Consider the following 27,091-nt stretch of genomic DNA (forward strand, 5'->3'; position numbering starts at 1 on the left):
GCAGCTTGGATGCCAGAAGGTAGTGCAGAACAGGTAGTCAGGTAGTGAGCTGGAGAGCATTAATTAAGCACCGGCTGGGTATTCAGTCTGAGAACTTGTCTAGTAGAGAAATTTAATAGACTTCAGTTAGATTTATGGAGACTGCACTTCCAAAGAGAAATGGACATTGGTATTGCAATTTTAACCAGGTGTGAATTGGCTGAAACCACTTGGACTAGGTGCTAATTTTGAGTTGGCCCCTGGAGACTCAAATTCTGCACAGGTTCCTTCACACTGTTCTCTGAATCTTTTCCTCTAGGTACCAAATAAGCACAATTATCAATCCTGAGAAGTGACAAAGGACCATGAGATAGGACTCTTCTTGGTAGACACCAGGGCCAGCATGGATAAATGCACAGAGATGAGCATCTCTGTTGGTTGGGCAAAGTTGCTGCATCCCCTTTGCTCCATGGGAGGACCCCCCTCCCCCGCCCCACACACATATGAGCTGTGTTTCTGGGAGGCAAAGACATGATGGAGAGGCACAAACTTTGGGAATGACTTGGGATATTTCAGCCCACTTGATGTACTGTTGGCTTCTGTCTGGGACCATAGTGACAGCATTACAGGTTTCAGGATTGTGGAAGACCTAGGGTAGAGAGACCATCATCTGTGCAAGAGGGAGCCAAATTGCTTTGGTATCCAGAGTCTTCTCAGACTATACTTAGACCTCAAGTGCTGTGCTTCTGATTGATTGCAGTTCTTGTGGTTAGCAAAGGGAGGTGTGCTGCTGTTACACAGAATAATTTGGTGAATATGTAAGAAGGTAGAAATAAAAGCTGCTTATTCTTTTTATCATACAACTCAGTGAATCATAAAGCTAGAAGATTTTTTCAAGGATCATTCAGCTAGCTTGCCCCTCCACCCTCCTCCCATTTAACAGACAAGGGAACTGGGCCCCTGGGATGTTCTGACAACCTGAACTCTCCCAGTTTAGAGTAGGATGGTTCACCTGGAGCAGGTAAACTTGAGACCAGTACCTGATCTCAAGGTCTTGAGAACGCATCTTAGGTTGTGGCCCAGTACTCACAAAGGTAAATATATGACAGACTAAAGTTTAAACATGAAATAATACCCTTATTACATGGAGTGCATTTTGATGTTTTCAATTCTGTGCTGTTGTATTTCATTTAAAACAAAATGCCAGTTGCCACTACCATAATGATTTCTCAATTCACTGACGGCTTACGACCTGTGGTTTGAAAACTAATCTGTGTATCTGAGCTTTGTGAAGCTGAAACCATTCGCCTAAGGCTACGCTGGTAGTAAATAGCTGGAGTGGGATCAGAAGTTAGAACTCCTCTCCAGCTTTTTTCCTACCCAAACTACAAGTTTCCATTCTTCTGTTTTTTATACCAGGTGAACAGGGTAATTAGCATAGACTTGAAAATGGTTTAGTTTTCCAGAGTTTCCCTATCCTTGCCAACCCCCACCTGAAAGTGAGCAGGTGGAATCTAACCGTTGTGGCAAATATGGATCTAGTGGGGACTGAGCAGTCTGTGTTTGGTGATAGTGTCTATCCACTGTCAGGGGTTTCTTTCTTCCCACAGAGGCAGCCATGCCTTTATATATGTATGCCACTAAGGATTTTCCTCTCTACTGTTCTAGTTGATGTCATCAGCTGAACTAACAGAAAATTTTGTGTCCTTAAAATTGTCTTTTTATCTGAAGTATGGCAGTTTTATTTGTTATCTATTTTGAAAGTTGTTTTTAAAAATAAAGCCTAAGTAGCCTCTTCTAAGTAAAAAACAAAACAAAACAAACAAAAATGCATGTAATTGTGTTTCAGAGTAACTTTAAACATTTTTGTTTCATATAAGGCAAAAATAAGGAACCCAGTAAATTCCAGTCTAGTAGCCTCCCTGTATCAGCACTTGCTTTACTACTGTAAGAGCATTTGAGAACAATTTCTATATTCATTCATTCATTCACCAAATAGCTACTGTATCCATATGCTGGGGGAAACAGGTTATCAAATGATCGCACAAATACCAACAGCAATTACAAAGATATGTTCTTGGAAGTGTTTTTTTTAAGGAATAAAGCATTTTGTAGGAATAAAGATTTGTGTTCATTAAGTTTTAAGGCTTCCCTTCTCATTGCTAGAGGTCTGCATAGCCCTTGCACATTATGTGGGCAAAGGTTACTCCTCTTTTAACGGGCATCAGATGCCAACACGGATGATGAATTATTAATTTCCTTGTTATTTCTAGATGCCCTTGTTTTCCTCATTTGACACTGAGCACTGTTGGTTCCTTTAGGAAGCTTAGGTTTTTTGAATCCATTCTCCCTCTTGCCTTTCACAGAAAGAACGGGATTTAGAATTGGCTGCTCGGATTGGCCAGTCATTGTTGAAAAAGAACAAGACATTAACCGAGAGGAACGAGCTGCTGGAGGAGCAAGTGGAACACATCAGGGAGGAGGTAAGGCCCTGGTGGCAGGACTTCTGGGAGCCCCGGGCATGGCTGAAGGACAGGATGTAATGGGGACCCTCCTGGGGGGATGCCCAGAGCTGCCTGTCCTGAAGAGGCCACCTGGAGACCGAAAGCTGCCTTCCTGCAGCTCCTTCCATTTGCTGTGTCTCCTTGCTCTCCTCAGGCAGTGTGGATAGGATCGCTCAGGGTGGGCACAATCCTCACTTGTCAGTAGACCCCCAATGCCTGTCACACGGGCAGGACTGGGCGTATTGGGGCAGCTGTGGTTCTTGTCTTCCAAGACTCCAGATTCTAACCGTGTAGGGTGATCAAGACAGTCCATGCCTGACAAAAGCACGCACAGGCTTTGACCACAGCTATCGGGGTAGGCACAGGCAGCTGGAGAAGCAACCCGTCAGGAGGCCAGTTCATGCTGCGGAGTGAAGTGGCAGCTCTCATTCATCATTATGATATAATTTTGTGTGTATAAAAGAAAACAAAACAGTCTATTTTTTTCACGATAGAAACCCTCTTATTTTTATGGTACAAATCTTGGCTGATGGAAATCGGTGGTGAGAGGAAGGGCATGAAACTTTTAGGCTTATCTTTAGGAGGCCTAGGTTTTGGAAGAACAACACAGATTTTCTAGAAGGGCCATGGTGTGGACCAGCAGAGGGAAGCTGTAGAGTTAGATGGGGTTGCTGGAGCACAGATTGGAAGCTTAGAGCCAGGCCCTATGTAGTAGCTTCTTTCTTCTCACCCTACCTGTTCTCTTAATAGTGAATTTTAACTGCGAGGACTTTCTCCTCGTTTTTTCTCCCTTACTTTCTATCAGAGACTTTTTCAGTGGGAGGGGTGCCATTATTCATGTTCCTAAGATGTATTCTAACATTTTCCTCATTAAAACTGTTCCCAGCACATTGTTGTCTGTGTTTAGTGATAGTTTTAACATGATGCAGTAGAGTTACCACTATGTAAGAAACGTTTTATTCCCAGCACTTCTTTAAAAGGTAAGGTGGAATACTGTATGTTCTAGAAGAGAGAAAGTTGACTGCTGCGTTCCCTTCCTCCAGCGTCATGACCTGAATGCCTCTGCACTCAGGTGACTGGTGAGAAAGCATGCCGGGTCACCCCCTCTGAGCAGAGGGACATGCCACCAGGGAACTGGCAAATGGCCACCTGTCGAATTCTTCACATTACTGTCCTTACTTGGGACTTCCTCACCTTGCTTAAAGAGCATCCTACTCTCTGGGAGTGGAAATTCCTTTTTTTCCTTGGAAAAGCTTTGAATTTGAAAACTATAACATGTTTCCCTTTGGCACACCATGAAATTATCAGTCTAGGTGTGGAAGCTAAAGCCGTTATGCACATAAGATTGGCTTTTCCGTGGAACACACAATACCTTCATTGTGTCATGTGGGAATGATGGAATAAACCATAGACCCCAAACCAAATTAGAAACAAGAAATAATTAAAACAGAATTTCAGTTCTCATTTATAGCACTGGTTACATATTCATCAGTACTGAATGGTAAAAGGGCAAATGAAGAATTTTATGACACAAGTTTATTTTAAAACCTTAAGTATAAATCAACGTGATTTGCAAAACTGTCTTAGCAGGAGTCAATATGTGGCCAATACCTGACAGTTGCCTCTTCCTGAATCTGAAATTTCTGTTTAGTGATATTGGGTACAGAACCAAGGTCTGGCCATGCTTGGCCAGGAGCCTTGTGAGGGTACATCAGTCACAGGTGTGAGAGGAAGGGTCCTTGAGCTGCTTGTCACAGCCCACCCAGAGCCGGCATCTCCATTATCCTGTTTTGAGGTGGGATTTGGTTCTGGCTGAAGTGAGTGGCCTCTTTTTTCATTTGGTAACATTATCCATTTCTCTGGCTGTTTGCCCAGATGGTCATCTGGCTACTTCCAAAGCCCACAGCATTCTCATCTCCACTAACCATCATTCTAGAGCCTTCTAGTCCCCTCTCTGCTAACAATTATGAATTTAGATAGGGAGGTTTCTGCCAAAAAGTAATTGATTTTATTTTTCTTAAATGGGATCAAACTCAAGTCTTTGAAACTCTATTTCTTTGAATGGCACGAAATCAAGTGCCTTCAGTGTCAATGGGAATTTAGAAAATGTTGTCACTAAGCAATGAGCATTTGAGCACGAGCATGGACGTTATCAGCTCTTGGGAGGCCAGTGATGAGCCCGGCTCTGTTTGTGCAGGTATCTCAGCTACGGCACGAGCTGTCCATGAAAGATGAGCTGCTTCAGTTCTACACCAGTGCTGCAGAGGAGAGCGAGCCCGAGTCCGTGTGCTCAACCCCGTAAGTCCCCAGGGGGGCTGTGTTTCTAGTGGCCAGGGCACAGGGTGGCTGCTGTTGATGTCCTTGGAGTCACCTCGGCAGGATCACCTTCAAGTCAGCCTTCTACAGACCAAGCATCTCCGAGTGCCTCAAACAGATTAATTTTACTATTTTAATGGGACATGGAATGATGGGCTTTGTTTTCCTCTTATTGGGTCTTGTCGCTTATTTGTCAGTTTAGGTTGATTTGCCCTGGCATGTTAACAGGTAACAGGGTGGGCTCTGCTATTGGAGGAAATGCAGGGTTCTGGATCCAGAGGAGCTGTGGTGGGTCCTTGGGACAGAAGGCGCGGAGTCTCTGAGAGTCAGCACAGCCTCATGTTGGGAGCATGAACTCTAGAGCCTGCTGGCCTGGGGTTCAGATCTTGGCTCCACGACTTGCTGTGTTCTTGGCCAATTTACTTAACCTGTCTGTACTTGTTTCCTCATTTGTAAAATGGAAATAACAGTAGTACTTAAATCATAGAGTTATGAGCATTAATTGAGTTAATACATGCAGAGTACTTAAAACAGTTCTTGGCATACAGAAGTGCATTCATTGTAAGGGTATTAAAAAAAGAACCCAGGCATCCCAGAGTTGTCTAGGCTTTAAATACTGTTGATTCCCCTCAATTCTGGGGTGATGTGGCAACTGCAGATGTGGACAGAGGTTTGTTGGAATGTGGGTCTGAAGTGGGGCGAGCCTGTGCATAGGAGGTACTGTTTTCTGGGGGTGGGGAGCAGACTGATGGGTCATTGTCACATCTGCCAGTCTCCTGAACTTTCTTTCAAAGAGCCCTTCTTTGTGTCTCCAGGTGGTGACAGGTGGTGGGGAGGAAATGAGTCTCCCTGGATTGTGAGTGTCCTTTCTCCCCCAGGTTGAAGAGGAATGAGTCATCCTCCTCAGTCCAGAATTATTTTCATTTGGATTCTCTTCAGAAGAAGCTGAAGGACCTTGAAGAGGAGAATGTTGTACTTCGATCTGAGGTGAGGTGGACTCCCTGCTCTTGCCCCTGCTGGAAGGGTGGTGGCCCTGTTTGCCTTATTTGGTGACAATAGCCATGGTTACGGTGCCACAGCCACATGATAATAGCCATGGTTACAGTGCTGTTCTCAAAGGTGATAGTCTGTGGAAGAACCACCTGAACCTCAGCTTGTAGCTATACTGAGTGCTTAGCAGGTGCCTCATTCGTGTGCTGGGCACTGCCTTCTTGCACAGCACACACCTTCCAGGCTGGGGTAGACGGGCCTGGTGAATTACGCAGTGTGTGGGCTGGGGAGAGTTGCAAACCCTCCTCTGCTGTTAGGTCAAAAGCTCCCGCAGTGAGGTCTTCCCGTGTTATTCTCCAGCCCTGAACATATAGCACCCAGGAGAAATGGAGGCTGGCGTTAAGCCTTGTTTTCATGTTACTGCAGATTAGATATGCTCTAATGAAACAGTACACAAGAACTTGGAGACATATTTCTTAAACAATTAATTGAAGGTTGAGCTGTGACAACTTGGGAACTCATGCTTTTGAGTATTTCCTATTGGCTAGGCATTGTGCCAGGCACTTTGCTTACATTATTTTTCTTTAGTCTTCACAGCAAAGCTGACAGCTGGTTACTTTCTCATTTACAGTGAGAAAACCAGGCCCCTGGCTGCTAGGTGTTTTGATATTGCAAGGTCAGTGGGTTAGTAAATGACAAAGCCAGGATTTGCAAGTCTCTGTGACTCAAGCCAGCCCTTTTCCCCTCCACTCACTGCCGCTCTCTAGAAACACTGATACACGTGCAAATTTAGTACTATTTGTCTGCCTTAGCTAGTAGCGAGTTTACGCTCTTTAGCCAGAGGGATGATAATGGCCTGGCTTATGAGGCCATTGTTTGTCAGATTTGGGCTGTGTGCCCACCTAGGTTGGCCCTGGGCTCCCTGAAGCCTCTCTGACAGGGCAGGCTGCCTGTCACCTTGAACTTGCCCAAACATTGGAAAGATCCACGAGTCTGGGCTTAACAAGATGCTCTTCTGCGTGTCCTGTTCTCTTAGACCTCACCTCTTCCAGCCCCTCGTTTACTGATGGGAAACATAAACCTGGAGCGACCAAGAAGGTTGCCCAAGTTTCCTCTGCCAGCCAGTGGCTGAGCCAAGACTGCAGCCCAGTGCTCCCCATTCTGAGTCTGGTGCCGCCCCTCCCAGCATCTGCCCCAGGTAAATGCTCCAGTCCCGGGCACCCTGTGCTTAGGCCCTCTGTCAGAATCGTCACCTACAGCTAGCTAGCTGAGGCAGTCTGATCCAGCTACAGGTTCCCACGACCCCGCCTCCATTCTCAGAAGTGTAGTGTCTCTCTGGGGCCAGGACCCGAGGGCTCAGAGACCCATTCTGTGTATCTGCATTTTCTTGGGCCTTCACATCTCTCTCTTCCCACCTTTTCAGCCAGGAGTAAGCTGCCTAGCGTCCTTGGATAGCTCTTGGGTCCCTGAATTTTAATGCTTTCATATTGGACCTTGTTCTTGGGTTTACACACAGGATGAACTCAAACTCAGAACCTCATAGTTCAGTGCCTGGCACGTAGCAGGTGCATGGTAAATGTTAGCTATTCTTCTGTGGTTATCCTTAGAATACCTGCTATAGGCAGGGCAGTGTCCTGGGCACTTTGAGGGTCACAAAGGCGTCCATATCTGTGAGCCAAGCTGGGATAGACACACATGAACATCTAGACAGACTGATACAATGGTGGTGTGTGCAGGGTTTGAACAGAGCAGGGTGCATAGCTCTTGTGCTCATTGCCTTGTGTGGTGCCCACTAGCGACACACATTTTTTCAGCTTTTCAGCTTTGAGAATGTTTATCCTTCAACTAAGCAGGGAGTTAAGATTCCATATTTGAGGGTGTGATGGGTGACAGTGAGGAGATGCTGAGGATGACTTCCCAGACACAGGTTAGCCCTAGTGTCATACCTCAGCCCTTGCCTGTCCCACCAGGCCAGGTGTAAATGCTGGACCTCTGACCTGAGTCTTGTCCGCAGGCCTGCCAGCTGAAGACAGAGACCATCACCTACGAAGAGAAGGAGCAGCAGCTGGTCAACGACTGCGTGAAGGAGCTGAGTATGTCCCTGGCCCTCCCTCCCCATCCCACTCCCTTGCTTTACCTTTTTGCATCTGTCGTCATTATGACTAGACAGATTTGCTTCACCCTTGATAAAGTGCAGTATCCTGCCAGCTTGTGGCTCAGTAGCATTTCTTAAAACTGGAAGCCTCCCCTGACACTGTGTGGCCGCTTCCTCCCCATGTATGAATTGGGTGCTGGGTTGTTAGCCATACATTATCTCAATTTCTTGCTGAGATATTTAATTTTAATTTTGGCTTTCTACTTGAATATTGGAATTATTTAATGGCTAAATTAGGCCCAGCTACAGAAACCTGTGTTGAAGATGTGGAAAAAGTGCTTACTAGTAATTTGATTTCTGAAAGTTGAGGCCATATTTCTTAGCTTTGCACATAAGTTCTTTCCCCCACCCTCTCTATTATAAGTTTACAAGTTAAGATTAAGATAAAAGGTCAAACAGATTATTTTGTGTTTCTGCAAAATACTAAGTAAATGAAACACACCCTATGTTCAAATCTAGTAAAATGAGTTATGGCTTCGACTATTGGTTGAAAACTCCAAGGGAACTGCACTGTGCACCAGTAATAGTTCCTTTCTAAAACAGGGTGCAGCAGGGGTTCCTGTTAGTGATGAGATTTGTTCATGTGTGAAACATAGAGATTCAGTCAGTCACACTCATGTTTAATGTGGCACCTCCTGGCCAACTCTTGGAGCCTGCCTAATTTGCCTTGAGGAGACAGCCTTGGTTGTGGTTGGACCCCTGCACTGAGCCTGGGAGCGACAGCCAGGGGGACAGTTTCCTTCTCATGACTGACTGAGTCGTGAAGAAGCTGCTTTGCTTTGCCATGTAGGAAAATGGTCACTATGAGTTCCTTCTTCATACACACTCCAACTCCTCCCCCTGTCTTATAATAAAGGTGGTTCTTCCTGTGCAAACCACAGAAAAACCATTCTCTCTGGGTCTGCATGTGTCCTTTTCTGACTTACTCCTGTGACTGTCGTTTCTTTGTCAAAGGGGATGCCAATGTCCAGATTGCTAGTATCTCAGAGGAACTGGCCAAGAAGACTGAAGATGCTGCCCGCCAGCAGGAAGAGATCACACACCTGTTATCGCAGATAGTTGATTTGCAGAAAAAGGCAAAAGCTGTAAGACTTTTTGTTTCTTGGGCTGACACAACAAGGCTTTGCTGAGATCAAAAAGGGCATTTACTATAGAAGACTGTGCCCTTTAGTTTCATATCTTAGGAGTTTGTGCTGCCCCTTTGGAGAAAAAGCTTAGTGGATCCAATAGTATAAAACTGGATGCCCTGAATTGGCAAGATGTGTTATTTGTGACCTCTTATCTCCTCAAGATAGTCTTTAATTAATAGAATTTATTAAAAAGGTGCTGTAGGTATGGAGTTTTGGAATTTAACTTATGTATCAGCTAGTCCGGTATCTGTTATTACGTGGTGCACCTGGCATGTTCTGCAGCAAAACAAACAATATCCCTTTTAGATTTAAGATGAAGCAGCAAAAAACAGTTTCACAAATGTGTCTAAAGATCAGCTGATGCTTTGGAGGTGAAGGGCGGGATGAGTGGACAATGAACATGGATATAGGAAAGACTTTGCCTTCAAAATTGTATAAAAGACAATTTTACTCCAATATAAGATGAAGATCTCATTGTAGAGATGTGATGAGATCAAAATGGATCAAGTAGCAAGGAGGGAGCAGTCAAACTTATCTAGGTGTTGTACACGAGAAGATGATTGATCTTTGCCACGTTTTAGTGCACAGTGGAAAATGAAGAGCTCGTCCAGCACCTGGGGGCTGCTAAGGATGCCCAGCGGCAGCTCACGGCCGAGGTGAGCGTCTCTACCTCATTTCTTCAGGCTTCTGGGTCCAGTGGAGCCTCCATTGCCAGGCTTTGGTCATGTCCACCATAACAAACAATTTTATATTGAACTTAATTTTACTCATAAGGTAATTCTCAGTTGTGCACAGGCTCTCAATAAACGCTCAAATAGTGAAACAGCGCAACACAAAGCACACCATAGAAAGGAGCCTTGTGCAGAGATGCAGCCTGAAACCAGGATGTGATGATCTTTTGTTTAAAGTTGGTTTTATCTCAGTGGCCCATTGTTAGTATCTTAGGAGATTTCTGAGTCTGTAACTTGCCCCAAGTGAAAGGAAATGCAAGCCCCAGGACCCTTTTGGCCACACGACCACAGGGCAGCCAGTTCCACGAGATGCTGGGGGCTGAGTTAGATTACTTGTACCTTTCTGGCTCTCAGGTGGGTGGGCTAGCGTGTGTGCCCTGGTTGCTCACGAGATCCTGACCCTCTGTATCTTTCCTGGTCTCCTGCAGCTGCGGGAGCTGGAGGACAAGTATGCAGAGTGCATGGAGATGCTTCACGAGGCACAGGAAGAGCTGAAGAACCTCCGGAACAAAACCATGCCCAACACCACGTCCCGGCGCTACCACTCGCTGGGCCTGTTTCCCATGGTGAGCTGGTTCTTTCTTCCCAACACCTTCTTCCTGCCCAGAGGGCTCCTCGTGGTGAGAAGGCGGCATCTGACATTCTGGCCCCTGGAGCTGTCTTTACAGTCAGCTTCTCATTTTGCAGCTCGGATCAGATCTGAGTCAAGGGCACACGAGCCCAGGTGGTGGCTTCTGAACTACATAAGACAAATTGGTTCTTTATTTTCCGTCACTCTAAGTCTGTTGTCTCTTCTCTTGTCATTAAAAGATACATTTAGTGGGAACTTGATTTAGTAAGAACCTCAGATATTTGGAAAACGTTATTTATAACTGATTTTTTCTGGCCTTATTAGAGTGAGCAGGTGCTGTTTTGGCCTCACAAGTGCGTTCCAGAAATCTTGAAGTGCACATACAGTTCTGTTGATTCTTTGTATGCTAACTAATCATTCTCTTGGTGGCTTTCAGTATCTATGATCTGAAAAAAAATTTTCTCTCTGTGCTTGGGCTGGTAATTTTATTTTTTCATACTATTTCTCTGTGGTCTTATTTCTTTAGCCCTAGCCTGATTTGTTTCATGTTTGGACTTGAGGGAAACAGAGTTGAGAAGAGGATTTTCCAGGTGGTTAATCTCCCTGTAGGAGTTGGTCAGCACAGGGCTGACCCCCTGGTCATTTCCCTGTAACATTTGGTGTCAGGAAAATGAGCATACTCATTTTAAAGCATATTGAAGGTGGAGGCCATGTCTTATTTGTAATTTTCTTCCCTCCCTGTCTTTAATACTCTATACCTAGATAGCACTTGGTATGTTGTAGGATTGTAGACAATAGATATTATATTTGGATGGTTGGATAGATACATGAATGATGGATGGACAGCCCGAAAAACAAACTACCAAGAACCTTTTAATATTCAGGCTCTATTACTGTGGTTTGATGAAACACCAAATTCTCTCTGAGGAGAGAAGATCTCTTGAGAGGAACTCCCCTAAATGAGATAGGAGGGGATGGCTGTTTGCAAAACCCTTTCGAATTTGCCCTTCCCTGGAGCTCTTTCTTTTCAGCAGACACTGCTCCCCACCCCCATTCCTTCTTGTCTAGCCCACTTCTCCTAAATCATGATCTTCTTCACAGAAAGAGAAATACCACATGTTCTCACTTATTGGTGGGAGCTAAAAATTAATATATAAATACACACACACACACACACACACACACACACACACACACACAAACGGGGGGGGGGGAAGATATAACAACCACAATTATTTGAAGTTGATACGACAAGCAAACAGAAAGGACATTGTTGGGGGGGAGGGGAGGAGGGAGAAGGGAGGGAGGTTTTGGTGATGGGGAGCAATAATCAGCCACAATGTATATCGACAAAATAAAATTAAAAAAAATAAAATAAATAAATCATGATCTTCTTTTCTTCTTTGCTTTCACATATCAAAGTCAGGCTAGAACTTCCCCCTCTCTCCCTCTCAAGAAACTTTATTGAAATCTAAGGGAAACCAAAATGAAAGACACATAACATAAATTGTCAGCTTTCCAAGGCCAGGTGGATGACCATGAGTCCAGGAATCCTGGTAAAAGCAGCAGAAAACACTCTGTCCCCCAGGTTCCCTGATCCAGCGTTAACAGCTCATAGACTGGTCGGCAGCTTTGCAGGCTCTTTCCTGGCTTCTCATACTGGTGCGGCAAGCTCCCGGGGCTGTCTTGTTTCCTGGGCACCTGGAACTCATGCCACTGCCTTCCCCGATCTCAAGGACAAACCTGTCTTTGAAAATGAAACCATTACATGAGAAAAGTTGAATTGAAAGCCTGCATCTCAGTTTGTTCTGGAGGGGTTCTCAGCTTTCACATTTGCTGAGAGAAGGCTTTTGTTTGCCTTTTTCTGTAGCTGTTGGCAAAGCCTTGTTTTTGAACATGGCTATTTTTAAAGTGCATTAAGCATTAAAGGTATTTCAAGCAGTCCTGTATTTATGGAGCAGAACGCCCAGGTGTTCCTCTTTTGCTCTCTACCGTTCTAATTGCTGAATAAAACAGTGAGTGGCAGTTTTTGCTCAACTGTTTTCCCAGTCTCTTGCCTTACGGCAGTAGTTCAACTGGGATGCACAGACAGAATTCAGGGGGGCTTGAGCACTTTGAGGGAAAATTACATCTTTTATTTTCATTAGTCCCTACCTGTATTCAGTATTTCCTTCCTTTGTAAAGGTAGGCAACAAACCACAGTAATATTAGCACTTTCTGTGACTTTGTCACCGGTAGCAATCACAGGTGTTTTCGCAGCACATTTCAGTTGTTGCAGATCCTCAAAATATCGCAGATGCTGATCTCCACTTCAAAATGACAGTTATTACCAGTCCTAAACCCCGGGGTGAGGTGAGGGCAGGGTGTGTGTGTGTGTGTGTGTGTGTGTGTGTGTGTGTTACTGGCTTTCTAATTATTTTACTCATTTACAAATATTATTCTGAGAAGGGGTCCGCAGGCTTCTCCAGGCTGCCAGATGGGATGGAGTCATGGCCAAAAGAAATCACAGAACTTGCTGGTGACCTTATCCCAGTACATGGCTGTGTAGTTACTAATTTGATGTGTCATTTTTCTTAAGGTATATTAAGGCCTCTTCCTCTCTGTTTTGCAAAACTACAAATGTAAACTACATAGTGAATAACAGTACTAAGAAAAATAAGCTGGCTTAAAAAAAAAGACTCATCTAGAGAACCCCTTTGCCATAGGCTTATGTCTAAGGCAATCGTGGGTAATAATTACTAAACCACATTGTATATTTGTGAATAAGAATTGAACACAAGCCAGTAGCCCTTTGCTGATGAGCCTCCCGCTGGCTCTGTGCAGCCTACCCACTTGGTTCCAGCCTCCAGATAGAGCATCCCCATGGACTGTGGGGCCGTGGGAGGATGCCCTCGACTCCTCATGTGCTGTCTACTGGGAAGCCACCGGCCACATGTGGCTATGTAAATGTAAATCAACTAAAACGAAGTGCAGTTAAGAATTCAGATCCTTAGTCACACCAGCCTCAGTCACAGTGGCCAGTAGCTCCTACATTGGATGGTGCAGAGAGGACAGTTCCATCATCGGCGGAAGTTATGTTGGTGAGCATGGGTTTAGCCCTTCAGGTTGATCTAGGTGGCCTCCTTGGATGCTCAGTAGGTGCTTTTCTGCACACCTGGTCCTGTGGGCATCTACCTGCTTACTGCGGGGGATTGTTTGTTAGGCTCTACCTCACACACAGTGAGGAGTTGTGGGTGGTACAGGGCAGGGGTTTCCATTAGGCAGCCCATGTTATTGAGTCTCAGCTCATGACCTGGCTCATTGGGGAAATCAGACACCATCAGTGACTGGCCTTCCTCTGACCCCAGAACTCATGACCTAGCTAGAGAGAGAAGTAAATGAACTGTTTAGGATCCAAAGTTGGAGGCCTTTATCTAGCCTCTGTTCCAGAATCCTGGATGAGCTGAGGGGATGCTGTAGACTCTGTAGACTGGGAGGACAGTAGTCTTGTATGGGCTGTGATGCCATATCTGACCATTTGTAAGTGTGGAGGTATTTGACAATTCACCCATACCCATCATTCTGAACATACCCCTTTCCCTCCAACAAATTCTTTGTCCCTTCTGTGGCCATAGTGGCAGCTCCATAGTTTGGCCAGGGGAGCAAAGGTTTGCTTTCAGACACTTAGCTGCATGTGGATTAGGGGCTTTATGCTCAGTGTGTGATGGTGCTGCCTTGGTAATTGCTCAGCCAGGGTCTGTAACAATGGAGAATGCTGTTAACTTTGTATTGTGGGAAGTCTGTGGGCTTCTGATGCATTGGTTTCTCTCCTTTGGCTCACCTGGCTGCATGCCTCTTTTAGAAAGAGAGCATTTGGACTGCTGCTCACTTGGCATGTGTCTTCTGGCTTTTCCCAGGACTCCTTGGCAGCAGAAATCGAGGGAACCATGCGCAAGGAGCTCAAGCTGGAAGAGCCCGAGTCTCCAGATGTCACGTATGGCCAGACAGTTTCTATCCTTCTAAGCTTCCCAGAGACTGATTTGTGGCCTATGGTGTTCAAAACCTAGCAACATTTGGGCCTCAGACACCAATAGTGATGACTGCTCCTTCCTAGTTCAGATTAAGGGAAATGAGAGAACACAGCTGACAACATCCCTCAGCTCCTCCTATTAGGTTTTAAAGATATTTTATGAACAGAAAGTTGGAATAGGAGACATGTGTTTCTCATTTCTCTTAAAACAAGCTCCATGTCTGCACAGCTTAGCATTTTTTATTTTTCGTTTCAGCAGAAAACATGACTTTAAAAATTTTTAATGTCTGATAGAAAAAAATAGTGATACAGTAAGATACAGAGGGCTCTGTAGTGGTGTTCTCTTATGGACACACGTGGGTATTGTTGGCTTCTGCCATCTCTCTTCCTGACTTTCATTGTCTTTTCTCTGTACCCAAACTCCACAGACAGAACTTAAACAGGATCCTGGGAGTGACAAGTGTCCAGTGAACCTCTGTATATGTGTGAAGTCCTCTGCAGCCCCAAAGGAAGTGGTCATTATAGAAATCTGCCTACCCTTTTCTTCTTAAAAGGGAGCAAATTAGCATCAAAACATGGTTCTGCTCTTAGAAATAACAGTTTCTAAAAGTAGGCAAATCTGGTATTTTATCCTCTCATTATGAAGTTTAATACTAATTTTAAGTCTTGCTTTTTTAAAAAGTACGTGGTCCACAAATATTCATTCTACAAATATTTACTGAGCCCCCCTAATGTGCTCAGTAGTGAAAATTGCCCTCCTGGAGCTTGCATTCTAGTGGATATTATGAAAGAAGAAAACCAGATGGAAGACAAAAATAATCTTTTAAGTATTTTATTTGTAGGTCAAGCATTAGGGATGTGAAGAGCAGCATCACTTATGCTAGCTCTCACCATTAGGACACAACCATGCTCCAGAGTCCTGGATTCAGTGGGTGTTGAGTCTCTCCAAGTTCACATTATGAAGGAGGCAACCAATGCCCTAAGAACATGTGGAAGGCACAGGACAGCAGGCTGCTTGGGGCTCATCAAGGGCCAGGTGCCTTTCTGGCTCCTCAGCTGACCAGTTTTGTAGGGTTTAGCTCCAAGATCATTCCTGCATTTGCTTACTCATGGATGTTATTGTGCATCCTCCCCAGTCACCAGAAGCGTGTCTTTGAGACCGTGAGAAACATCAACCAGGTTGTCAAACAGAGATCTCTGACCCCTTCCCCCATGAACATCCCTGGCTCCAACCAGTCTTCGGCCATGAACTCCCTCCTGTCCAGCTGTGTCAGCACCCCCCGGTCCAGCATTTATGGCAGTGACATCGGCAACGTTGTCCTCGACAACAAGACTAACAGTATCATCCTGGAAACAGAGGCAGCTGACTTGGGGTGAGTGAACTGGGAGTTTTTATTTTTCTGTTTTGGTAAGAGGAGAGGTGGTGTGGATTGAATGCAGGTTCAGTACTCATAAGAGGGAGGCTGATGAGAATTGCTTGAAAAATATAGACCTTATGTTCTCCAAATCTGTTCTACCAACCCGCTGAGCTTAACCTTATCCCTGTTACTGACATTTTAACCATTTCACAGAGGTGTAACAAGATAATACCAGAAAGTCTGCTTTTCTATAAAATACTGAAGGGGAGAATTAAAAGAATAATTTTTTCTGTTACTCTTCACTGTTGGGCTACAGAATAGACATTTGTTTTGTGAACCCCTTTCTAGCTTGGATGTTAGACAGACTGAGGAAGACTCAGGCTGTCTGCCTTGTGACCAGAATCTAGTTTGCTTCAGAAGATAGGGTGCAGGGAGCCAGAGTGTCCAACGAGTGTCCATCACGTCCTTGTGGCTGTAGGGTGGGCCTTCCTCAGCAGTGGTCAATTCCTCTTTGACCTGAAGCCCTATGGACTCTGTCCCCCAACATTGTCCACTTTGTGTGCCCTTTCCCTCTAACTTAATAAAATGGATTCTTCTGGACCGATTGGGTCAGATGGATGGGCAACTCCTTGATCAGAGCTGGTTTTGTTCAGAGTTGAGCTCTCAGCTCCTTTAATTCAAGAGGAAAGAGAAGCATGAAGCCTCCCTAGATCCAGCTGCCCTGCTGGTGGACGGGAACTCCAGCCTGGAGGTAGTTTCTTCCTAAACACTCATGAGGGAGGTGCCTGTGAATTTTACTTAGGATGTGCAAGTTTTCATCCCATCTTAGTCCTCCTCCCCAGAAAACCCTACAGAGAGAAAGTAGTTCCTCTGGGCAGGCATTTGTTTCCCCATTTTTGCCTGCATTTCAACGGTGTGCCATGGTTTCCGCAGAAAGTCCTGCAGCCCCCCGGAGTGCCCACTCCCGTCCACACAGCGTCAGGCCTTTCTTGTCCAGAGCGCCCCCTGCCGGACACCCCGCCCTCACCCCGCCTTCTTCTTCCAGAAACGACGCGCGGAGTAAGAAGCCGGGGACCCCGGGCACCCCCGGCTCGCACGACCTGGAGACGGCGCTGAGGCGGCTGTCCCTCCGCCGGGAGAACTACCTCTCGGAGCGGAGGTTCTTCGAGGAGGAGCAAGAGAGGAAGCTGCGCGAGCTGGCGGAGAAGGGCGAGCTGCGCAGCGGCTCCGTCACGCCCACCGAGAGCATCATGTCCCTGGGCACGCACTCCCGCTTCTCCGAGGTCACCGGCTTCTCCGGCATGTCCTTCAGCAGCCGCTCCTACCTGCCCGAGAAGCTCCAGATCGTGAAGCCGCTGGAAGGTGACCGCAGGGGGCCTCGGCCCCTCTCTGCCCTCCTCGGCGACTCCCTGTGGTCCCTGCTGCACCTCCGGAAGGCGGGGCCGCTCTGTAACGCCTACTCCTTTTTCTTCCGCGACAGCCACCCGCGCTGCTGGTTTGAGTTCCTGTAAGGGTGGCGCCCAGCCTCGGTCCCCTACCGAGCCCGCCGGCACGCATGACAGGGGGCACGCAGGCAACCGAGCTGGGCAGAGGAAAGGAGAGGAGGCGGACGGTGGTCTTCTAGTTCTTTCTTTTGCCTTTAGAACCTTAGAAATAAAAACCATTTGTAGGGGCAGGGGCACTGCTAATAGACTCAAAAACGAATCAGGTCAGGCTGGGGGTCTGAGAAGTGTGGAGAATTAATGCTTTGGCTTCTCAGAAATTTTAGTGTCAAGGAGCAGTGCCAAGCAAACACTGTTAAGTTGCGATTTTTCACTAACCAGCTGAAAGCGATTTGTGGGCTCTGCGTTCTGATTTAGTCTTTATAGAGAGGGTGTGGCTTTCTGCAGACAGCGTGTTCTGAGCAGGGCTGCTACAGTCTGAAATTTGGAGGCCAAGAAGGGGTGGCTGTGGAGGCAAGTGAGTTTTGTATCTTCTTAAGCCACCCTTTTCCAGGGACAGTTCACTTTTTAGTCTTGGGGGCTCCTCAGATTAAACTCATGGAAAACCTCACCTTTCTTCCTCCTTTTTATTTTGGCTTTACACCAAGTGTTTGCATTTTTCATTTTTTAGTTTGGAAACCCATGTGAGTTTGAGAGGGTGTTTTAGAATTCTGTACTACATTTCTGATGCCAAGCCAAATCAGAATTTCTGTAAGGCAGCATTTCTCATATTATTGCCCCCTTTAAGGAGCCTTTGTAGACATCTTTTCCTATTTGTACCCCCCACACCATGAAATTTTAATATCGCAGATATATTGTTTATGTACTATGTATATATCTGTGCCTAAAAAGAATACAGTTATTTTCACCTCAAAAGAACCCATTTTTGCCCCCTTGGGCTAATATTGCCCCTACTGAGAATTCATGCGGTAAGGTGAGTTTGTGATTGCTGAAGACCCAAGACGTGACTGGATCCCATATTTTCCAAAGGAAGGAAGAGGGTGGGCTCTTGTTCTGTTTTCATGATTATTTTTTAATTGTATAATTTAGGTCCTTTCTAGATTTCAGAAAAGGTATGGCTCTTTTAAATTGTTTGTTCAGTTGTAAGCTTGGCAATTGTTTTCTGATCCATATTGTCTGTTTTTCTTTCAATAAAATCTTCCATTTCTGCAATTTTACTTTCTCCTTTTCTTTTTTCCCCCTCCTTTGTCTCTCAAAGATCATTGGAATTTTCCATCTCTATCTTGTCTGCTTTTTATATTTAACTCAGTATTTCATTAGATCATCTAAGAGTATGTTTTTGGATTCATTTTCAAAGCACATTGCAGGAGGAGATTTTTAAAAATTTGTTTTGACCAATTCATCTTTATTTCTTTTAATCATGTGACTTAGAGAACAGTCTTTTTTGTGATTAGTTAATAGAATAAGAGAAAGAAAATCCCATTAGATTTGGAAGATAAATTTTATCCAGAGTACCCTGCTCCCCAGGAGGCTAAATCACTGCCATTAAAAAGTTATATCTTATTACTATGACCTGTAACACGTCCTCATGATATAGTTACTTTTGGCTTCATTTTGTAGTTCTTTGACTTCTTAACCTGTAAATACAGTCAGTATTTCTTTCTTCCCTCTACAATTATTTTTTGTGTTACTGTGTTTAATTTGGTGAAGTGGGGTGCTGACCACAGAAGTCTGCCTGACTCCAGGTTTAGTACAGCTCTTAACTGTGACATTGGATGTTACCAACCTTTGGAGCCTTGTTTTCCTTACGTATGAAAAAAGCTCAGAGCTGTCAAACAAGATTGTGGTGAGGAGTAAATGTGATGTGTTTTGTTGTGTCTGACATCTATTAGGTGCTTATTAAAACTTAGGCTCCCTAAGTTTTTCCCATTCTGGCAGCTCGGGTCTACAGGGCCAAGTTACTGGTGTTGAGACCTGGACCAGCACTGTGCTAGGGTCATGTTCTCACATCGTCATTTTTCATTGGCCCACTGAGAAGCTGATAGGATTCCCGTGATCTCCAGCAGCCCAGGTAAATGTACCTGGGGCAAGGCCCCTGGAGAATGTTGGCTATGATCATAGCAGATAGCCAGTCAGCATCTTCCATCTGTGTCTCCCTTACCTGTTTAATTAATCTCGCCATTTGCTTATTGTGTCAGCCAAAATAGCTGAGCTAGGTGTTTAAGAATGCTGGCACTCTTGTCTCTTTATCCTACCTTATGAGTTTAAAGTAGGTGAAGAACAAAACATGTAAACTAGAAAGAGAGAGGTAACTGCATTAAAAAGACAGAGGCAGGCAGAATTTCTTGTCCTGCATTTTGTGCTTCCTTTCTGGCAAATAAGTTAATATGTAATTAGGGAAAAGCATGCACTTCTAAGCTGTACATTATCCAGCAGGTTTCATTCTAACTTTTAAACCCTAGATATTACTCTGACATAAATGGATTTGGTTTTCTTCTCCTTTGATGACATGAAAACTCTTGTGTGGAAGGAAAGCAGACAGGGAAAGGGGCAGTGACCGTAATTACATCTCCCCCAAGTATCCATTCCCTTATTTCATAGAACTTTATCTTGTCCCAACCAGGAACACAAAGATTTCTCTCTTTGCCCCATTGCCTAACACCAGCCTCATTTGTATGTGGGTGGGAGGAGTGGGCACGTCTTACATTGGGTTGGTAATGGGAAGTAGCCAATAATTGTGTTTGAGAAGTAAAGGAATCCAGGCTGGGGAATGAGATGGGGAAATAGGGAATAGGAAAGAGGCAACAGGGCTCTGAATGAGATGCCATTTATATTTACTTTTTAATTTGTATGCCTTCCTATATCAAAAGAAGGACTTCAGGCAGCCAGGAGATCGGAAGAATTCCTACATGGTGGCTCAGGCAGTGGCAGTGGAAGGAAGGTGAGGTGATCTGCCCAGATGCTGGGCTTTGCAAACCCTCCTGGGGCCTCAGAGCAATCCAGGAGTGGAGATAGTTGATGAGCCCCACAGCATGACATAACTGAAATCAGTCAGGTTTGAGATGCTTCACTGATATTCACTTCTACAGAATAGAAAACACCTGTATGGAGATTAGAAAAGCTAATTATTGACTTGTGTTATTGACTTGCTCTCTGAGACTCACATAGGTGAGGCCTCCTCGCTGCTGAGAGGCGGTAATTGTGGTTAAGAGAATGGACACTGGAGCTGGCCTCAGTTTCAGTCCCAGATCAGCCACTTGCCCGCCATGCAACCTCTGGCAAGTTACTTTACCTCCCTGTGTTCAGTTTCCTCATCTGTATAATGGAGACAACAGGGTGATAAATATTAAAGGAGTTATAGATGTAGACCTCTTTGGAGAGTGCCCGGCACTTAGTAAGTGCCCAGGTAAGATCAGCTGTTCTTATGTAAGGGATGTCAAAGATGTGGGGTAGAAATCCGAGGACAGTGCATCTTTCCATATAACCTTTCAGTTGAAATCTCACCAAATTTCCTTGGCTGTGCAGTTTCAGGGAATGCAGATAACTTCATGCATTTCTGTAGCCTCCTTGGCTCCAAACAGCAGACGCTCTGTAGCCCTATTTCTCCCTCGAGCCCTTCCATGAGGGATGGGGGGTGGGGGGACATGGAGTGATGGGGGCAGCCTGCTGACCAGATGGAGGAGCAAGGCCTGGACCTCCAGCCTCCCTGAATTCTTTCCCAGCAGATTGTGAACATCTCGAGCCCCCTCCAGGAGGGCAAGGAGGTTCGGCAATTTTTTTGCCTCAGTTCTCTGCTTTCCAGAGTTTCTTGGCTTTCCCTTTCTTCCCATTCCAGAAGTAGCGGTGATGTGGTCACGCAGTACTGGGGATTTCTCATCCTCCTCCTAAGATCCCAGTGTGTAGTCCGAAGCTGGGCATGGCACTGGCTTGTTTAAGACTTCTCCCTGGTGCTGTTTTGTCACCAGGAACGTGCCCGTGCAGCCAGCAAGCACGTGGATGGGGGCCCATTATGTAGTATGTATGGGGGTTCCCAGGGTGGCAGAGAAACCCCATCTACAGGAGTGTGTGTGTCTCCTGGCAGATGTTGAACACACCTGGAAAATTTGCTGCTAGCGTTTGTGCAGCGGGGGGCCAGCCACTGCCACTCAGCTGGGGTTCCTGGCTGGAATGCTGAGTCCTTGTTCTGAGATTTGTGGATTTTGGAGGATGGGTGGCGTGAGAGTACTGAAAGAACCTGGCCTTTAGTTCTGAACCCTGGCTATTCCCCCTTTAATTAAGTGACTTTGGAAAGTTATCTAACTTCAGGGCACCTCTGTTCCCTCATCTGTAAAGTATGGGTAATAATACTTGGTTTATAAAGTGGTTTTGAGGAGTGAGTTGATGTAATATATATATATAAAATAAATTGCCATATAAGCATGCCTCCATAGAATAGCTTTATAAAAAAAAGATGCTGTTGCACCTGGGATACATCCCATGAATTGGTTTCAGCAGGTGTGTGAAGCCCTGGCCACATTTACACAGTGTTGCTTACATGTGAACTCCCTTTGGGGTTCTGAGAGTTCAGAACCACTGCTCTAGAGCAGGGCTTCTCAATCTTGGCACTGTTGACATCTGGGGCTGGATCATTCTTTGTTGTGGGGCTGTCCTGTGCATTGTAGGCTGTTTAGCAGTTTCCCTGGCTTCTGCCACAAGATGCGATTAGCATCCCCCTCTTCCTCCACAGTTGTGACAAACAAAAATGTCTCTAGACATTGTCAAATGTACCCTGGAGGGCAAAATTGTCCTTGTTTGAGAACCACTGCTCTGCATGTATCTTAGCACCTAGTGAGAGAACAGGAATGTAATGTTCTCTCTCATCACACACCCCTCTTTATATTGTTGCCTTTTTTTGTTTGTTTTTTTGCATTTATAGTACTTCCTGTTTGTATTCAGTGGATCAGGGTTAAGTAGATTGCTGTTGTACCTGTGCACACTTAAAACTGGGGTAGACCTCAGAGTGGGTGTCTAGGAACAGTTTAAACATGTATTAGTAGTAAGTACAATTTTTTTTTTAAGTGGATTTGAAATTGCCCATTTACAAAATCCTCTCAAGCCTTGCGGGCCGAGATTGTCCCACAAGAAGTTATTTCCCAGTGGTGTCTGGAGGTGGTGGGCTCACTGGGCACACTGGAGGGTCCTGGACTGCTCCGTCACCCCACTATCTGCAGCCTTTTCCCTTCTCTTTTTCGTTAACTTCTTGAGCTGCTGGCTCCTGGCATCTGTGATTCCCCTTTCTTTACTCCCCAGGACAGCCTGGTAGCCTGGAGGGATTCTTGCCCACCCAGCAAGTACACCCTCGGTAAACTGGTGGTGACTATCTGGGCCATTTGCAGGGGAAGGCTCCTGCCTTCTGATGCCTGGGATCTTCTCTAAGTCTCTCTTTTGAGCATAGAATGTTTATTTGTGTGGCTGTATGCATGGGGGTGATGACTTTATCTGAAGAATGGGTTGGAACTCCTAGCCTCAGGGGCCACACACCACCAATGTCAGCTTCAACTAAGGTGTTAATAAGTGTTCCAAGAGGGATGAATGGTTGCTCTGTCCAGTAGCTTGGGCAGAACCCCAGGACATTGCAGCATACTAAAGTTCTGGGGTGCTCCTGAGTAAACACTACACTTCTTTACCCAGGTTTCTTAAGTGCACTTGGCCTTGGAACGCTTTTCTTTGTAGAGTACCTATGACACCTTGAGGTCCTCCGGGACATGCTCCGGTGTTATTACAGAACTTGCACAATGTCATCTGAGTCGCGGGGTCTGGTGTCACCAAGGATATCAGCTGCTCTGCTTCAGACCTCTGTGTGGACTTCCTTTGTTCTTAAATCACATCTCTTTAACCCGATTCCCTCTCCCTAACCCTGCAGCCTCTCACAGTTGCTGGTGGAATACAGAAAACCTAAGTAAAAGAGGTGGTGGTCACACTTATCACTTATCTCTAGGTGCTTCTTTAATTTCTTTTTGCTTTTCTCTTGTTATGGGTCCTGAGATTGGTTTGACATTGTTTTATTCTCCCTGAGCTTATGTCTTTCCTGTTCCCAGCAGTGCGCATTTGGCATAGAATTGGTATACATGGCCTCCCCTTTGTGCTTGTCTTCCTTTTTTTCCCTCGTCTATTTGTAAAGTCATAATATGTTGAATTTTGGGGTTACATCAGTTGATTAAAGACATTATCATCAAGCATCCTTGGCATACAGTATGGCATTAATTTTACTTTAAAAAAAAATTAATTGTTGATTCCTTAGATGGGTGCCCCTTTTGAGCACAGTAGGACATTAACTACTGGTGCATAGCACGAAGGACTAAAGCATCTCCACTGATGTCCCTTCCATATTCCACCTTCGGAGGCTCAGGCCCAGCTGGGGTTCATGCTAAGCACTTGAAGGGTGGTAAACAGGCATCATCTTAGACTTCCACCCTAACCCTCTCCTCTCTCTCTGTACCCCATTCTCTTCCTTTTCTCCTGCAAGGTTCTGCCACTCTTCACCACTGGCAGCAGTTGGCCCAGCCTCACCTCGGGGGCATCCTGGACCCCCGGCCTGGTGTGGTCACCAAGGGCTTCCGGACACTGGACGTTGACATGGATGAAGTGTACTGCCTTAACGACTTTGAAGAAGATGACACAGGTGACCACATTTCTCTCCTGGGCCTAGCTACCTCCACACCAGTTCAGCACCCAGAGACCTCAGGTGAGAGGTCCCGAGCACGCGTGACTGTCTCAGGCAGCAGAAGTTACCAGAGCCGGCCTCAGGCTTCCCCAGAGGAGATGCAGGAGTCACCAGCGGCCACGGAGGAGGAGGAGGAGGAGGGGTCTGGTGAGGGCACCACAATAAGTCCTGTACACCTGGCACCTTTCCCAGAGGCAGAGTTCTGGGCCATTCTCACCTCTGCTGCGGGCACCGTCCGTAGTGGCTCTCTGTCTGTAGCTTCCGCTCGTCTGTGTGGATGACGATTAAAGCATTCCCATTTTGCGGTTCTGTTTTTTAATATGGGGTCTGATGCCTCCTTTTTGTAACAAACGGGTGTAGTGCCCTGTCCATCTTGGAGCTACGTGGCCCAGCAGTACACTAAAAGGGGAGCAGGGAAGGCTGCTAAAAAGAAATGGATTTTTGGGCCACCCCTAACCCCTAAGAACATTGGTGCCCTTCTTCCTATCATGGGAATCTCCTCGGGTCTGAGGGGCAGATTCCTGAGTCCCTTGGTGGTTTCCAAACTGAACTGAGCCAAGATGAGCAGTTTTAGGGAAATTATAAGTGCTGGGTCATTCAGAAGATGAATGAAAGAATCTGTTAAATGTATGCTACATTAAGATAGTAAGAAGCCCAGAAAATGTTCAGGATTTCAGGCAACACTTGATAAATCAGCCTTTTCACTTTCCTAACTTCAATGAAGGTATATATGTTGTTTTCTGTCCAGCTTACATGTGTTCAAACTGTATTTTTATAAGTGTGTTAGCAATACTTCTAAACAAACAAACCCTAAGATAATGTCATGAAGCTCTTCCAGAGAGAGGACACTAGGTGAATCTGGAAAAGAGCTCTGGCTCACCCCCAGCTCCAAGCATTAGAGGTGTGGCTGTGAGTTTGCAGAATTTCCCATTGGCAACTGGGATGAAAAGCTTTGTGCTCGGGTCCCCTGGCAATCATGGGCTCCTGTGGGTACTATCCCCAGATTTCCTGGACCACCTAGCTTGTTGTGCCCAGAAGACAAAGACCTGTATGGGATAAGGGGAGACACCCCCAAAAAGATGAATTAACCCAATGTTGTTATCTTTATGACATTCCTGAGCCACCGGATTTGAAGAGAGGACGTTCATCTTTGTGATTCATAATTTCCATTTGTGCAGGCCGTGACACTCCCCATGAAATACAAGGCAGGAAAGAGCTGAGGTTCTTGGTGGTATCGCCCATCATCTGGCTAATTTCAGACAGCTGTGGTCAAGGGACTTTGCTTGGGACCAACTTTTCTTTTTTCTTTGACATAAACTTTAGAAGAATCATCAAGTAAAAAGGATTTATTTAGCACATAGGTTTATTTGTGATTTGTTTTTTTCTTAAAGCAGTCAATGGACTAACTTGTGAGGGAATTAAAATGTTTATTATTTAGTATCTACACATAAGAAAGGGAAACCAGCTGCGGTATTGTAGCTCCCTTTGTTATTGTCTCTGTTGCCCATCTAGAAGGCAAGGAGAGGCACAGAAACAGTGTCTGGCTGATATTTGTGGCTGAAGGGGTAGGTGTCGTGTTGAGTGTGATGCCCTCTCTGTGCAGTCCAGCAAGTAGACTAGAAGGTGAATCCTGGAAGTTCAAAGAGGCATCATTAGGTGCATCTTCGAGAAGTTGTACAGAAGGTGAAAAGCTTATCAATCAACAAACAGCTTCTCTTGGAGAACAGAGGGAGAGAGGGGACCAATTATGAGAACTCAAGTCCCGACCACTCCCTACTGTAAACAAAGACATAGTTGTTCCTTGTTTCCTTCTTACTCAGAACTGCAGCAAATTCATCCCAGCAACTTTATTTGAGGAAAGGCATGCACATTTACAGTGGAAACTGTAGAAGGGTTAGGTTGGAGGTGTGCGATCATAAAAAAGTTATCTAGGTTTCTGAGGGTAATTTAGGAAAGATCTGATCATGTAGACAAGAGTTCTTTTGACCTTGTTTCCTGAGTAAGATTTATCTGTAAAAGCTCAATACAGAAGGGAAAGGTGTTAACAATTATTTGGCTCTGTTTTTCTCTGTTGGGAACGACAGAACCACTTTAATTGTTGGAATGTAAGAAGCATATTACTCTCTAAATAAATCATCCTGGAGGCCCTGGGTGGCTCTTTGTGTATAATCCTGGAGTCATAGGCAGACAGATAAGCTTCAAGAGGAAGGCACGGGGCATCCTCTGTCATGGGATTTGTATCCAGGTGGTCTGGTCCCTGCCTTGGGGCCTCCAGGCCTCCTGTCATTGGGGCTTAAGTCAGTGTGGAAGGCAGAAGTCACACTTGGTCAAAACTGTCCTTGAAAAATTCCCTAAATCTCCAGCTTCTGGGCCACCGGAGGCAAAAGCCAAGCAGTAGCTTCTTTTGGCACTTTCTTGTTTGATACATAGGTTCAGGAGTGGTTACCAGGTGAGGGAAGGGAGGGGAACAGCTCATGGTGGAAAGGAGACTGACAGAAAGTTAGGGAGCCAAGTGTTCCTTCAGCCCGTCTCAGAGGAAGGGGCCAGTTGCAGCACAGTTGCACCAGCCTGGGTCCTCTCTCGCTTTCAGTCCCACCGCAGACCACAGAAGCAGGGTCCAGATAGGCTTGGGAGGGGAAGTTCACCTGGGGGCCTGATGGGTCTGGAAGGAAAAGTCTGGTACACTTGGTTCACAGACCCGTGGGCATGAGTTCCTTCTCGTTGTCTCCGCTGCGAGAGTTGACCAGTTCCCACTCTGATGGGAACACTTTTCCAACCAGCCCTGGTTCTGTGGCAATTACAGAGGAGTTGGGTCATTATAGACAGAGCAGATGGTCTGCTCATGCCCACTGTATTGGGAGATGCTACGGAAGCTTTTGTGGTCTCGCATCAGAATACGTGTTAAAACAGAGCAAAACAGGCTAACTGCAACCCAGTAGTGGAAAAATGGACAAAGAATGAGAGAACTGATTCATTCAAAACAAACAGCATAGAGTCAACCCTGCTTAAAATTTCCAAAGCAAGGCCTGCTTGTTGAGAGTGGTTTCTTTGGGGCGTCCTCATGTCTGAGCACCACAAGTTGTTCCTCCATTGCTCCTGGAGGCACCCATGTGGGCTTCTGAGGAGGGGCTTCTGCACTTGGCACTTCTCATGCAGAGGGCCCTTCAGGGAGCACACGGGTGAGCTGTGTAGCTGTGCTGCCT

At 45.7% G+C, this 27,091-nt stretch overlaps 1 protein-coding gene across 4 annotated transcripts in view; it reads left to right on the forward strand.

Annotated features, from left to right (window-relative positions):
- TRAK1 (trafficking kinesin protein 1) overlaps positions 1-27,091 on the forward strand; it is a 119,521-nt gene that overhangs the window by 81,498 nt on the left and 10,932 nt on the right. For 2 of the 4 annotated variants that reach the window (XM_063115095.1, XM_063115097.1), the window contains exons 4-14: positions 2,346-2,462; positions 4,681-4,781; positions 5,678-5,786; positions 7,804-7,882; positions 8,899-9,029; positions 9,656-9,730; positions 10,234-10,371; positions 14,273-14,349; positions 15,522-15,758; positions 16,789-17,105; positions 23,691-23,909. In XM_063115095.1, the coding sequence (XP_062971165.1) occupies positions 2,346-2,462; positions 4,681-4,781; positions 5,678-5,786; positions 7,804-7,882; positions 8,899-9,029; positions 9,656-9,730; positions 10,234-10,371; positions 14,273-14,349; positions 15,522-15,758; positions 16,789-17,105; positions 23,691-23,909 (1,600 nt within the window). Of the gene's footprint in view, positions 1-2,345; positions 2,463-4,680; positions 4,782-5,677; positions 5,787-7,803; positions 7,883-8,898; positions 9,030-9,655; positions 9,731-10,233; positions 10,372-14,272; positions 14,350-15,521; positions 15,759-16,788; positions 17,106-23,690; positions 24,036-27,091 lie in introns of all 4 variants that reach the window. The other 2 variants (XM_063115094.1, XM_063115096.1) reach the window with 2 other exon arrangements.

Source organism: Cynocephalus volans, chromosome 11 (genome assembly GCF_027409185.1).
Source record: "Cynocephalus volans isolate mCynVol1 chromosome 11, mCynVol1.pri, whole genome shotgun sequence".
In the NCBI taxonomy this organism is placed as follows: Eukaryota; Metazoa; Chordata; class Mammalia; order Dermoptera; family Cynocephalidae; genus Cynocephalus; species Cynocephalus volans.